This window comes from Fragaria vesca, linkage group LG5, assembly GCF_000184155.1.
Source record: "Fragaria vesca subsp. vesca linkage group LG5, FraVesHawaii_1.0, whole genome shotgun sequence".
Lineage (NCBI taxonomy): Eukaryota > Viridiplantae > Streptophyta > Magnoliopsida > Rosales > Rosaceae > Fragaria > Fragaria vesca.
The window spans coordinates 22,672,766-22,688,186 of NC_020495.1; the positions used below are offsets into that span (position 1 = coordinate 22,672,766).

The 15,421-nt window shown below is 35.4% G+C and overlaps 1 protein-coding gene and 1 pseudogene across 1 annotated transcript; both read left to right on the top strand.

Annotated features, from left to right (window-relative positions):
- Nucleotides 1–1,549: 1,549 nt before the first annotated feature.
- Nucleotides 1,550–7,548, top strand: LOC101306432. Its single transcript, XM_004300266.1, has 10 exons — nt 1,550–1,735; nt 1,968–2,015; nt 3,356–3,409; nt 4,062–4,112; nt 4,605–4,658; nt 5,171–5,218; nt 5,305–5,364; nt 6,626–6,688; nt 6,877–6,933; nt 7,224–7,548. The coding sequence occupies exons 1-10, from the start codon at nt 1,666–1,668 to the stop codon at nt 7,289–7,291; spliced, it is 573 nt and encodes a 190-aa protein (XP_004300314.1). The 5' UTR covers nt 1,550–1,665; the 3' UTR covers nt 7,292–7,548.
- Nucleotides 7,549–10,099: 2,551 nt separating this feature from the next.
- Nucleotides 10,100–15,421, top strand: part of LOC101295822 — a 19,062-nt pseudogene continuing 13,740 nt past the window's right edge.

Below are 15,421 nucleotides of genomic sequence, written 5' to 3' on the forward strand. Positions count from 1 at the left end.
TTGGGTAATTTCATTTTTAATTGCCCAGTCTGCAGAGTTCGGGTCGGTACTAGTAAGAGGCGAGGCATAGTTACCAAACATCACTACCACTTTTCACCTGTAGGTTACATGTTTAACCTACCGGTGTATTTTCTTGTTTCCTCTAGTTTTAGTAGCTCTGATTACCTTGGGGGTATTGTATAATATTCGTTGTATGTTAAGACTCATGATTCTATTTTAGAAATATGTGAAGGATAGCGTATAATTTATCTTTTGGATGTTTAAGTGATGATTTAATGTTATTGTGGGGAGCGGATGGCTCCAGGAGTTGAGGATGAATGGTTTATTATAGAAGTGTTTATCTGGATTTTGCAGGTTAGGGTTGTCCATTTGCAAGGGAGGTTATGCCGAATCTTCGATAAATTTTCTTTAGAGGTGGACCCCGCAGGATTTACTTCAGGTTTCAGGGTGAAATTCGAGGTGGGTCCTGACACTTTCTCTTGTTCTTCACTTTCACCATATATAACCAAATACATAGTTGATTTCCAATTATACCAAAGATCCACCGGGAGATCAATCATGAAAGTATAAATTGATGATATGAGAACAGTTTTCAAATAACTTGATAGCATCTTTAAGCAGCCATGGCAGATAACCCTAAAACACATATATTGCTGATTTTAATTCACTTTGGTATAAGATGATGGTGTACACTGGGAAAATAGAGAAGAGAAACGAGAAAGAGAGAGAGAGAGAGAGTTTGTCTTCAAGCCCTCAATTTCCTAAAAGTGGACAAGTGGGCATAACAGGAAAAGTTTGTTGAGGTGTGACTATAAGGGAGCCCTTCTAGTAAAGACCTTTAAGTTGAGGACTAGTTAAAGACTTTTCGATTTATGGTTTAAATCTATTTTTCGATCACATTTTGACATTTCATCCATTCAGTTTTTAGGTCTATATGAGTAAATTATATATACAAATTTTCAGTTAGATAAGTGTTCGTTAAGATAACAAACTAGATCAAATTAATAGACAAACCAAATCTGTCAAATATGAACCGTTCAAGTTCATAATTAGTAAATTACACTTATGATTGCCTAAACGATTTTTAATATGACTGAAAATTTGCATAAATGATATACTCATAAATACCTATAAGATCAAAAAGTTGGATAAGCCGAAGAGTTCTCAATTAGTCCTCAACTTAAGGACTCCCGTGACTAGAATCACCCTTTAATTTGATTGGAAAAAAGAAGTTTTCTTTTAATTTTAATTATTATTTGTTGCTAAACTCAGAGGCAAGATACGTTTGAATGAATGACACATGTTCATTTAATATGTGGCCGTGTGGTTATGGACCATTTGTTTGTTGGTCTTGATGTTTTGGACCTTATGTTTTACATTATGTTTGTACCCTTTTGTGGGCTTTCCCTTAGTGGGTCTGTTTGTATTAATCTGGGTTATTTTTTTATTTTAATAAAATTCTCTATTTAATCTAAAAAATAAAAAAATGTGTTGCGAAAAACCGACGACGAAAAAGATCTCTTATATATTTATTTATTTTACCTGAAAAGGAATAAATAAGAGTACCGAAAGAACAGTTCGCACTCGAAATAACAAGAAAACGAAAAGGGACCAATTTGCCGTCGTTCGCGCCAAACCCAACCCTAAATCCCCAATTTCGCAGGCATGTCTTCGCGATCCAAGGGTCCAAGGAATCGTGAACTCAAATTGATCCAAAAACGAGATAAGCCTGGGGGTATTTGCTTTTCCCTTTTCCTTAGTCCGCAATTTCGTCTTTGTTTCATTCTATCTGGGAAGGAACACCTATATTTAGTATGTGTTTGATTTTTGTTCTAGGTTTTGTTAGGATTTTGCTTATCAAACTCACAAAAAAGACTGTTGCTCATTTTTTTTTATCATACATTGATTTCTGGGTTTGGTTTCTTGTTTGTTTGTGTGTAATTATCTGACAATGTTATTTCAAACAGGTTGCAAAGTCAGAAAATCAAAGTCTTCTCCTGCTGGGCCTTCACCTGGTAAGAGTTTGAATTTTCTTGTTTAAGGTGTGATCTGTTGATTGCCGGAATATAGTGTCCGTGTTTTTAATATCACTTCACCAGCCAATGATTTTTGGTTTTACATTATGTGGTCTATATTGACATAGAATAAGAGGGAATATAGCTTTTAAAGATAGTTTCAGCAGCAAAAAAAATCTTGGGTACAAGGCAGTTAATATAGAGTAACCACTGTTGATGGGCTCATAGATCTCATTGCATGGAGTCTTCGATTAATTTTTAGTATTAATCAGAGATTTATTCTTGCCTTTTCTTATGCCACAACATTGATATCCTGCTACTATCTGATGTCATGTAGTCAGAGTACCGGTGCAGTAGCATTTTTGTTTGTCAGTCATGGGAGCTTTGCTGCACAGCCAATCTCTTGTTTTTCTTTTAATTTTTTTTTTTCTAGTTACCTTGGATTTTCTTGTTAGGATCTCTCTCTCTCTTTTTCTTTTTGGAATTTCTTGCAATGCTTGTTATCGTTAGAGAATTCATCTTTCCATTGCAGGCTGTTGTGTACCCCCTCTGTTTTTCTGATGTGGATAATGTGGACCCCCTTGATGTGTGTTTACAGTCAACAGATAATTATTGATCAAACTAGTCAATCACTAAACTAAAAACTACAAACGTAATATACAGGAAGGAAATAAATATAAACTTGCCCCTCAGACCCATTCCAAGCCTAGCTATTATCATTCAATGGATGCATCCTTCGAGTGTGTGTCCCATTTAGTATGCTTTTGATTTTGTTCTATGTTCTATGGAAGATTATCTGCACTTCCATTGGCTTCTGTTGTGAACGAAAGAAGTAACCATTTTTGTTGGTGTAATTAGAGGATAACCAAATGGTTGGACCCATTTTGCTTGAATATAGTTTCTTGTGTATATTGGTTCGTACATGTTGCATATCCCACATTGAGTATTATAGTTTGAAGATGACTTGTCCTCCATTAATTTCACTTTGATATCCTGCATAGAATAATTCAAAGAGACTAATTGTTGATGAGATCTAACATCTCATTGTCTATGTGACTACTTACGTCATTACAGGAAATACTGCCTAAAATTTTCATTTCTGGTCTGTGCTTGATGCATTGCTGATACATCAAGTTTAGTATATATGCCTTGCAGCTATGTTTCATATAGCATTAATTTTTTTATTTTATTTTATTTATTTATTTATTTTTTGCTGTTCTGAGATAATACTATTTAGAGTCATGTGGTGATAGTAATGTTGTTTTGAGATAATACTATGTTTCATTACTTCCTCATTATCTTCTGCTTTATATTTTGTCTGACAAATTAATTGTAAACAGGTGCTGTGACATCTTCTCGTTTCCCCAGTGCTGATGGTGACCATAGTACTGATGGTAAGATGTTAGTTCTTGTTTTAAGGTCTTTGAGAATATTATCTGGTGTAACGATAGGATAACCAAGCTTCTGGATCAGTATGTGTTTGAGATAATCTCTGGTGCCAATACGTACTGATTTGTGCTTGATCGTACTTGACATTGAATAATATAGTTTTTGGAAGCAGCTCCATCAGAGTCATTTTGATAGCTTCTACAAGATATATGAAGAAGTCTACACTATTAGACTATTTTTCAAAATTGGGCAAATCTTTCAATATTATTGTTCACTTCAATAATGGCATTATGGTAAACAGCAAATAAAATAACAAATCATTTATTAGTTTTTATTTTTGATTTTAAATGCATTTCTTTTACTATGGTCATAAGACAAATAATTTAATTGTCTGAACTGTCACTTTAAGAGTATGTGTGGGCATGTGTTGATTGGATCTTACATCTCCTTGCATGCACAACTTCTCTTTATATTTTTTTTTTGTGTGTGTTTTTATTTCTTTTCTTCCTCTCTAATGACACTGATATATCTGTTATTCATTTTTTCAATGTTATGGCCATTGTACTGGTTTCTGGGTTTTGTCATCATTGTCATCCTATTCATTCATATTTTGGTACTTTTACTTATTAGTATTATTTCAATGTATGTGTGAAACAGGGGACAAGGCGAAGGAACTCAGGCTTGCCAAAATGTGTGTCATCCGCGACTGTATGGTTTTTATTTTAGTTGTACATTTTGTGAGCTGTTATTTTGGGTTTTTCTGAAGGACAAATCAAAATGATGATTTTGTCTTCCGTAGTTTGAGGAATACTGAGCCAAGCTTTTGGATCAGTTTGACATTTGAAGACAATTCTCTAGCTTAGTCAGTATGATCTGCATGATGCATAGTTGATACCAATGGTTTTTTACAAAGCCTTAAGCCTTAAAACCCTTGAAGAGTAGGGTTTTTTTTATTTGCTTTGTATATATAAAAAGTAAATTTTAGGTAGAACATAATAATGATCTAGTATTCGTCTTAAAGAAAAACCTTTTTCTTTCTCTGTTTTTTTTGTTTTGGATCACATTCCTAAGAAAAGTAAAACCTTCGTTTTGCCTTCCTTACTGTACTATTCAAATCATAGCACTTTAGGGTTATTACAGTGTCGCCCATGCGTTTTTATTAGCTTTTTATCTTTCTATCTGACAATATAATTCGAACAGGGTGCAAGGATTCTTGTATCTACTACAATCCCATGGAACTCCGTATTGCCGAGGGTAAGATTTTGATTTATGTTTTTAAGTTTCTTTGGCTCTGAAAATAATAATAATAATAATAATAATAATAATATATTATTACTATTACTATTATTATTATTATTATTATTATTATTATTATTATTATTATTATTATTATTATTATTATTATTATTATTATTATAATATATTTTGCAATACTGTGAAATCAATTTACTGAGGATAACTTTACTAGCCAAGTGAATTTGGTTTTTCCATTATGCATAGGTGAGCTAGATTACTATTATTATGATCTTTTTTTGAAAGTTATCTTCTCCAGCCAATTCATTTTGCTTTGTCTGGTCGCTGCATAGCCTACTGTTATATATAGGGCAGCTGCTTTTATATGGGTCATAGATCTCATTGCATCTATGTATCACTTATAATAGTTTTGTCGGAGAACTATTGTTTTTTCTTTCATATTCGTAGTCTTATTGTTCTTCTTTTAGTCTTATTATCAATATTTTGTGTGTAATGATGTATCTGTTTAACAGGTGCTGAGCTGGTAAAACCAAAGAAGACTCCCACTTGTCCCCACCAGGGTATGCTTAATTCTGTTAGAGTTTGCTGTTAAAATTATCTTGGATTTGCTTGAGCATTGACATGGTTCCTTATATTTTGCAAACAGGTAACAAGAATGGTTTTAGTTTCATCTATTGTAAACCCGAGTGTGCCGGTAGTGTTACTGGTAAGTTACTTTTTTTTGTTGTTGTGTGAGGTTTGTGAGATTATAATGTTGGAGGTTTCTTGAGCTCTTAGTAGTGTAGAAAATGATCGCATTTTTTGTCATTGTAATTAGACAAATACTGTGCGATCAATCTGATTTTTTAAGATTTATGGTCGTTTTATTCCAAAATTGAAACCGTAAGTCTTATTAAATTTTAGTCTGAGATTTATAATAGGTTTCCATGATGCATTTGCGTTGCACATAAACAGTCATTTTTGCTCTTATGCTACCATTCAATGTCATGTGGATAGTTATAATAGTTAGATACATATTCGCTTTGCTTGTGACCCATCATCTTTCCGTTGCTGGTGCTTTACCATCTGATATTCTCATGTAGTCACTGTCTTGATGTTTTGGGATTTGATATCATAATATAAATATATAGTGTGCGTAACACGGACCCTTAGAAGAGCACATGTACCTAAGGCACATGCAACTCTCCTGGTGTCCGTGCGATTTTGTTTTCAGTTACCTTGAATTTGTTTGAACTATGTGTTACGTTGGAAAATAAGTCCTTTTATAGGGTAAAAGACCCAAAACCACCCTTGTTCTGGTATTCACTCGCTATCTAACTTTTTTGAAAACCTAAGTTGCCCTGTTATTAGCTTGGTGGTATAATTAAGAGTCAAACTTTTCACAGCAGCATGTTGAACAACGTGAATGGAATTGTTGTCAATTAAAAAGTCACTAGTCACATGAAAAAATAGGGGAATTGCGGTTTATTACCCTAGCCTACCATCCTACGCCCATATTCTTTCATGTAATCAAACTTCCCCTGCAATCTTGCAATTCTTCATTCTTGCTATTCTTGGAGACTCCATCCATAGTCCTTGTTGCCTGCTAATATGGGTATGATGGTCCCTGTCTGTTCTAACGTGACTTAAAAAAAGAATGGTAGCGTCCTTCAGTAGAATTAGTCAAAAAATAAAACGATAAAATAGTAACTGGGACGAAGAGTAAAGTAACCTCCCCTTGTGGGAGAAGGGTCTCTTTGACTACCTTTCCAAGCCTATTCATTACTGGATCTGCCGCTTCAAATGATACTTTGGGTCAATTTGGGTTTTCTAGATAAGTAATCCAGCTAAGCCATATTGATAGCCTACATTATTTTTTATGTGATCAGATCATTTTGCATTCCAGCTCCTCACTTTCATTAAGCATTCGTTATTGCTCTTTTTTGTGTGTGGTAGTATCCATTATCTGACAATATAACCACAAACAGATCCTGTCCTTTTGGGCTGTGGTTTTGATCGCTGCAACATCAAGGATAACTCCAGTGATCCTGGTAAGCTGTTGACTTTTGTAGTAATGTTATTCTGGAATACCTTACCTCCTTCGGCCCTTTTTACAGAGAACAGATGGTTTTTAAAAGGCAACTTAACCATGTAGCAAGTGGTTTTGGTTTTCATTCATTATTTATAGCCTACGTAGAACTGTTTGGTTATTATAGCAGTTAACAGTTCCCGTGAACAGGTAGCGATGAAGAACAAAAGGGTACTAAACACTTGGAGATGACAGTTGACCCTTCTGGTATGTCTGCGATTTATTCTATTTGTAATTCTTTTTTGGTTACCTAAGCATTTTGGAAAGCCAACAAACTAACCCTACTGTTCGTTTGATTTACTCTGTTTGAAATATTAGTGTTCCAAGTGTTGAATTTTATTTGGTGAAAAAGAACAAAGTTTATTCAATTGCTAAGTTAATTGTTGAGCGCGCATTTATGATTTTTTGCCTAAACAATTGAAAAGTTCGCTAGGCAATGCAAAAAACAAGGATTTAAGGTTTGTTCCCTGACATTGTTACACCTTTTCAAGTTGCAGATACTGTGTGTGTGTCATCAATTCCTTTGGAGCGTCACCTGTTGGATCCTCCTGGTTGGATTTGGTGACCTGGGGTTTGCTTCAACTGTGTTGGATATGAAGTGTATCTATTGTATTCACGCTGACAGTTATTCCCAAATGTTTGTGAGGAATTTCTCGATCTATATGTATATATTTAAGGTTAAACACTGATATGGCGATATGTAGTTAAAGGTTCATTTTATTTTCGATGGTTTTCTAATATTTGAGGTCTAAAGTATACTGGCGGTCTAATATTTGAGGTGACCTAATTTTAAAAAATTAGAGAAATTTCATCGTACGGTCCAAAATGTTGGTTCATGTGGATCATCCCGACGTATTGCACGAGTTATGCTTTCTCTTTGGTTAATGATCTGGTTCGGCTAGTCCGGACCCTGCATTTGAGGTATGAACGGCTGCTTAGACGGTGTTGTAGATTGCATAAATGATCAACCACTACGGTACACTGTTTTGGCCACGATCCTCGGCATGGGTAGAGAGGTAACTTAGCAGATCCAAAAGTTAAAAGGAAGAGTGCGGTTGTGTCATTGCGTGAGTGCGGAACGTAGGTGCGTAGGTGCGTTGGTGCTAGACTTCTAATCAAATGACAGGGGCTCCGGTGTCACCTCGCGGACGAGGGATTACAAGCAATCCTTCTATTCGTTTGCTATCGATACCAACATATGTAGCGAGCAGAGCAAATAACTAGGCAGTAGGTGAAGGCGAGACCAACTGGGCTCTGTAAGGCTAAGGCAAAGTAGCACTTTAGCATCTGGGTTTCGAGTAGCTCAAAGGTTGTTTGTAGTTATTGTATGAGATGATTGTGTGTTTGACTGATCCTCGAATCCTCCTTATATAGGGGTTCGTAATTAATTGATAAGGATGCAATCCCACAACCTAAGTAGGATTCTGCTATCAAAGTTACACAAAGATCCATTTTGCTTGCGAACTGAGCAACTGGATGACGCGTGTCCAATTACATAGGTAGACTTAGCTTAGGTCATAGGTATTGACCCTTCGCTTATCGAAAACTTCATAGTCTCCGACACGGACTCAAATACTGAAGACATCCTTATCCCGCGAGGTGTTACAATCCACATAGAAACCCACCTCGCATGTCTCCAAAAGTCATGCCCTTAACAAGCTTTATTTTTAGGGCCATATGTACTGGCCCAAATGCTATCCGAGACTTTATTAATTTAGTCTTAGACCGAAATATCTGTTGGGCTCAAACACACATTGCATATGAACTTGAGGCGGAGGCAGCAACGTCAAATATACAGTTGCTACAAAAGGTTTATGGGGCGACGACGAGAGGAGGAGCTGATTAATGATGGAAAGAGAGTCACGTATAACTTTGCACTGTTCAAGATCCAACTGTAGGAACTTTCTTTTGAAGGCTTGTTTGAAGTGACGATCACCTCAACCAAGAAAGTGGGAGGCGCAAAATGATTGTGTAGTGATGCGCTGCTCTTTCCTGAGGGGATCAGGAAATATAGCTTCGCACGACTCTAAATCAATGCTATTCACTACATAGTCTCATAAAAAGGTCCACCACGAGCAAAGATGTACCTACACATGGGATGTAGCCCACCCCAAATTTTAAAAAAACATAGATTTCTATATAAATTTTTAGTTCTAAATGTTAAAAATTAAAATCTAGCCCACCATAAATTTCTGATTTTAGCCCATATCTTTTTTAACTTGTCAATTTTTTACATAAATTAGTACACATTAAAATACATTTCTAGCTAAAGTTGAGTTCAAAAGGCTAAAAATTAAAAACTAGTCCAACCTCAAATTTTCAAATTTAGCCCACATGCAGTTAAACTTAGTCCATATGTGACATAAATTAGTATACGTTCGTTAAAAAGAAAATTTCAGCCCACCTATTATAAAATCATGGATCCACCATTGACCACGAGCGTCACTAGGCTTTAAGCTAGTTAAGGCAGATACAGTGAAACAAGTTCTACACAATTTAGTTATCAATTTTTTCTTTGCATTTTTCTTTCAATTGTTATTTTCTTTTTGTTTGGATTTCAAATATTGTAATTGCCAATTCCTCAAACCTTGTACGGTCGTATGTTTATTATAAAACTAAAACTTTTATGTTTCTAAAATAAATAAATCTTATATAAAAGATATAACATATCTTAAATACCAGGTATGTTGATATCTATCCATATCGTTTAAGAACTATTTACTCAAACTTATTTAAAAAGAAAAAAAGTACTTTAATTTTTCCCTCATATTGAGGTTTTCAAAGATTTATCCAAAAAAAGAAAAGGAAAAAAAAAACTGCTTCCATCATGAATTCATAAAGTTTTTTTTTTGGACTGTTTTTCTCATTGCGTGACATCTGTCTAAATGTAGATACGCACATGGGCCAACCTAAGACCCCAATAATTTCTGAACCAATCAAAACTAGAACTAGCATAATTATATATCAGAAATGCCCCCGATTCCATATCCCGAAATTCCAAAAGCCCTATACCCGTAATCCTTATTGGCTGGATTGAGTGCCAAATGGACACATCCAAGCTTCGGTTTAATTAAGTTTTGATTAGCGCGCTAATCTTAAAGGGCTAATGAAGAAGAAGAAGTATATGTGCAGAGCAGCCGAAATGTTCGATCTATTTTCCAGGTTAAAGCTTCCTTTTGGTGTTCGGTGGCTCTGCATCTCTCTCTATCCTTCGACCTTCGTACAAGCACCAAAGAGGTAATCTTTCTGTGCTCTAAGTGAATCTGCCTCTCTCTGTCTTTCTGTCTCTCACACACACAACCGTTGTAATGTTTGTGTTGATTTTCTAGGTTTGGGTCTATTTATGTAGGAAAGTTTCAATCTTGGAGACAAGATGGATTCCATATCTCATCCTATGTTCCTTTTGGACTGGACATCTGATACAAGATCCAAAGGCTTGATAGGTACGACGATAATAGCAATAGCTGGTAAGAAAGGAATTTTTATTGCATCGGATGGGAAAACATTGGAAAATGGGGTAGGCACCAGGGGTCAGATATTACAATGGGATTATCCAAAAATAGTTTCAATTACAGATCATATTATGGCCACCATTTGTGCTAGTATCAACGAGTGTGTGTGGATTATACAAAAAGTTACAAAGGCGGTTGAGAAGCTTTCTAAGGTGCCTATAGATGTGGTGAGGAAGAAATTCCGGAGGTATCTGGAGAAGTGGAAGAAGAAGGAGGAAAATCTCAACAAGGAATTTCGGGGGGTGGTTCTGGTGTATGGCTATAGGAATGGTAAACCAGTCATTTACTCTGTTGCCACTGATGAGTATCTAGAAAGTGACACAGGAGTCTTCGGATGTGGCACTGGTTTTGAGATAGCAAAAGAATATGTAGAGGCAAGACTGAAGAATCACAATGGAGAACCAACCACAGGTGATTACATTCAGTGGCTCAGTACGGCAGTGGCAGTGGCAGCTCTATTTGAACCCTGGTCTGGAGGTTATGTTTACATGGCAGTTGTTTGGAAATCTAAGAAAAAGATGAAAAAGAGAGGAGGACATTTCACGAGAGGGGACCATGTGCTGCAAATTCTGGAAAGAGATTTTGATGATCTGCGAAAGTATATGGAGAGGGTGTTTATGGTTGTAACGTATAGGATGGAATACACTCTCTTCAATGAATCAGAGTTCAAGAGATCTTTTCTTGATTCTGATATGGGATTTGACAGTGCACACTTGATTGCTGTAGGTAGATGCACTGACAAGTACCCTGATACCGTTATAACCCGGGTAATTACATTTGTTAATGCTGAGGCTCGGACTTCTTCTCCTTTTCAACCTGGAGACGATGTGGTTAGGTTTTCAGATGACAAATATGATTTTGAGTTCTTCATCCCCACGAAGGAGAGGATTGCAAACATGTGCAAGTTTCTAGTCGATCCAGAAGAATAGTTTTCATACTCTTGTCTCATGAAGATGATAGAAAGAATGCAGACGAGAGTCGACTTTTACATGTAGGCTTGAGGCTGTGGTATGGTTAACAAGGTTGTGGCCTGCTGAACAAGTCAATGTCAGCTTTAAGTACTTTTACATGATTTGATCTTTCAAGTTCTGAAGTTAAACTTCATGGAACATGTTGAATGTACAGTTTTGGATGAAAGCAAAGAAATAGGACCTGATACCACTAGAACTAGAAGTCAAGTAAAACTCTACGTCACTGAATGTAGTTGGGGGAAATTCATTTTGACAAGTACTACATACATTCACTCTATTATCCATCTTTCCAGCTAAATAATGGAGTGGGATTGATTTTTTCAATATCTTAAAGCGCAACTACAGTGCTTGTAGCAGACCACCTCCAACTGCAAATATAATTGTCATCAAGCAACTAAAGCTACATTTTATACTTTATAGTTATGTTCGGCTTAGAAAACCAACTAAATGCCAATAAGAAGATTCAATATCAATTCTGCATATCGAATTCACTGAATTTAGTAGGCACTAATTAGGAGGAAGAATGGCTTGTTGCCATTATACATCTATCTGATACTTTTTAGTGGAATTCTGGGTATCTCTTACTCTTAATTCTGTTACTGTTGACAATATAGAGAAATTTTTTAGCTGCATTGGAAGTCCTGGGGTTGTTTGTACTCTGGATTTACCAAGGCATGGGTATATGTTGTGACGATCTAACAAAATTATGTCTCTTTCTAATGACAAACAATTGACTAACAACTTTTGTGCTTGATTATCGTGAATAGTTATTACTGTAGGTCTTGCTTTAAAGCTAGTGACGTGGGACTTTTCCAAAAGGCGCCGAAACAAAATCATAAATTTGGGCTGATTATCTATCTTCTCTGCCATTTAACTTGTTTGATATAACTAGAATGATATTTAGTCATAATTCAAAGAGCTGGTTGAGTCATAGAACCTTTTAAGTTATAGAAAGAGCTGGTTGCTGATACTGATTAGCTCATGTGAAATCAAAGTTCTTGTTTCTCTTTTTCTGATTTGGGGTTGTCAATCTTATGCATGTGTATATGACTACATGCAAAGTTTGGTTCCACTGTGTGCTATTTGGTTTTTAGCAATGATGCAAGGAGAAACATAAACTCAATTTTGCATAATGTTTAAAAAATTTGTTTTTTTTTTTTTTTTTTTTTTTTTAAGTTGAAAATATTTTATGGAAGCGGATAAAAAATGAGTTTGAATGGTCTAAATTAGGGCTGCCACTTGGTTTGGTAAATACCAAACCGATCGAAAACCGACCGAAAATTTATGATTTGGTAAACCGAATTTTGGTAATCGAAATAAAAAAAACCGAAACCGAGAAATACCGAAAAAGTTGGTTTGGTTTTTGGTAAATACCGAATTTACCGAAATTCTAATTATTTAAAGACTTATATTTCTAAAAACACATAGACTAATAATCTTATCTCACGTTTGCAATTGTATATACCATTTAGTAAAAAACAAGACAATGAATAGAAAAATTCAACTATACTTGGTAGTATTCGGGTCTCAATTAAAGCGATCAACTTTAATTCAATGTTACTTGTTATATAAAAACGCTCTTACCTACCCGTCTTAGTCGATTCATCACACACATATAGACAAACCCACTTAGATGACATGTAACCGCCCATGTAAAAATTTAGGAATGTTTTTACCTCTCTTGATGATAGGGCTCCCCATAAGAAGCACAAGCGTAAATAGGGTTAACTGCCTTGATCAAGGCAAAAAAATTATCAAAAATACCTAATTTTTCTACCATAGTCGTATTTCACTATATTGATCACATCATAGTTCACAAGGTTTTTGAAAATTTTACTTCCTCTTTGTAGTTGGTTCACAAAGATGTACATATGCATATAACTTACTAAAATAACTTACTAAATAAGTTATACCACATTACCAGGTATGTTGTGGTTCCAATGATTACAATTCACAAAATTAAAATTCGACCGTCTGATGTGATCATTATAGTATAATACAATTATGATAGAAAATTTAATTGTACTCAATAATGCTCGGGTCTTGATCAAAGCGGTCAACCATAATTTAACGTCACTTATTACACGAAAAAGCTTTTACTGCCCTTATGTGACTTATTTTGGTCGACTCTTCCACACACATACTTTCACATAGATGACACATAACTTGTTCATATAAAAATTTGGAAACATTTACATCCTGACTATTTCGGTAGAAAATTAAACCATACTCGATAATGTGTACTGAAATGACTATCTTTTGTATATGTATTATCAGACTCTAGAAACTCAAGTGATATTTAAATTTTATAGTTTTGTATTGTTTTGTTATATTTTGAAAATATATTTGTTGTGAAGTTTATATTTGGTAATACCGAAAAACCGACATCCGAAGTTGGTAAGATTTATCTCATACCGAAGTTTTTGGTTTGGTAATTGAAAGTCATATTTTATTACCGAAAGCTTTGGTTTTGAAGTTGGTAACGCCCATTACCGATTTGAACCGACCGAGTGGCAGCCCTAGTCTAAATTGACATATATCTTTGCTATGGTTATACTGCATTTTTAAGCTATTTGATGCCTTTTGAATTCTTCAGAGAAGTCACTGGCTGAGCATGAAACAAAAGTATCAGGCGCTCGATCCACAATGGCATCTCACTTGGAAAATCCTAGGGTAAGAATGTCTATGTGTAGTGGAGGGAAATAGTTTTTTTTTTTGGATAGTTGGTTTTTTTTAAAATTAATAGGTTTTCTACTTCTTGCTAATACTTGCATTCATTTTAAGAGGATGTTGGAATTCATGCTAGACATGTCAGCACTGTATCTAGAGTGGATAGTGGTGAGTTGTAGATTCTTTACTTGCACGGTTTTAGTCCCTTTGTCTAATTCCTAACATCAGTGATTGATTTTCCATTTTTTTATGTTTGAAGAATTTTATGATGAATCTGGGAATCCAATATGGAAGAATCGAGTAGAGAGTTGGAAGGATAAAAAGAGCAAGAAGAAAAAGGATGCGCTTAAGGTAGAAAAGGTGGCTGAAATTCCACCTGAGCAGCAAATGGCAGAGAATCTAATGGCAGAGAATCTGTAAGTAATATTAAAACTTGGGTTAGTAAGAAGAAATGTGTGATTTGAGTCATCGTCTTTTTTGCAGTGCCCCAGTTCCACTTCCGTCTAATAAAATCACACCATACATAATAATAATTATGCGACTGATCATTTGGAGGTATAGGGTTGTTGGCAATCCTTATATAGAACAAAACACAATCTATGAAGCTTAAAGCAATTGGGAGATTGGTCTTGCACATCTGAAGAACAAGTTGAAGAAGTAGAAGAACCAACATGATCTCATGGAACTCAGGTAAAATCATGTAGGTGCATTTCAAGATTTTTCACAGAGGATAGCAGTATCACTTGCCATCCTAAAAATCTGGGTTTCCAGCTTTTTTGATCTTTTGTTCAGTTGTCTTATATTTAAGTTTCTTTACCCTTGTTCCATAAGAACTATGTCTGGGTGAGATCCTCATTTGAATTTCAAATTGACAACTAAGATAAAAGACATGCCTTGGTGCTTAAATTAGTCTAGGGTTTGATGCCTTTATCTCAACCCGTGACCCATGTTTTAGCTTTTAGGCTCCAACTGTGGTTTGTTGTGTCTGTGATACACAAACCAATATTTGCAGCTGTCTTTGTTTGATATCAGAGAAAAGTGGTTTGCTAAACCATTATGGTATTATGCTTTTGGGAAAAAGTTTGCAAAACCTTTGTCTCTTGCTTTTAAATCAAACATTGTTTAGGATAATTTTGTTTGTATTTTCTCTTGGCCATGGACAGCTGCATATGTCCTCTCACTTTATGAGTTTGGCCAAGGACAAAAGTCCAAAACCCTTTCCTTGTTTTGGCCCTTGTGCCTGCCCTCTTGTGGCATCTCTTTGGCTTGTGTCTCTCTCTTGTTAGAGCACTCCATCAGCCTATATATATATTGAGCAAGGCTGCCTTTGCTCAATGGTTGTCAAAATGTAGTTTTTACATTTGCATTGTTGGGTTTTGGTTTTCCTTTGCTTTGTTCATTAGTCTCTAAGTCTTCATTTTGTGATTATAAACCTTAGAGCTGAACAAAACCTTCTCTCACAAAGTCATTGCATTATTGTTGGGTTTTGGTTTTCATTTGCATTGTTCATTAGTCTCTAAGTCTTCCTCTTGTGATTATAAA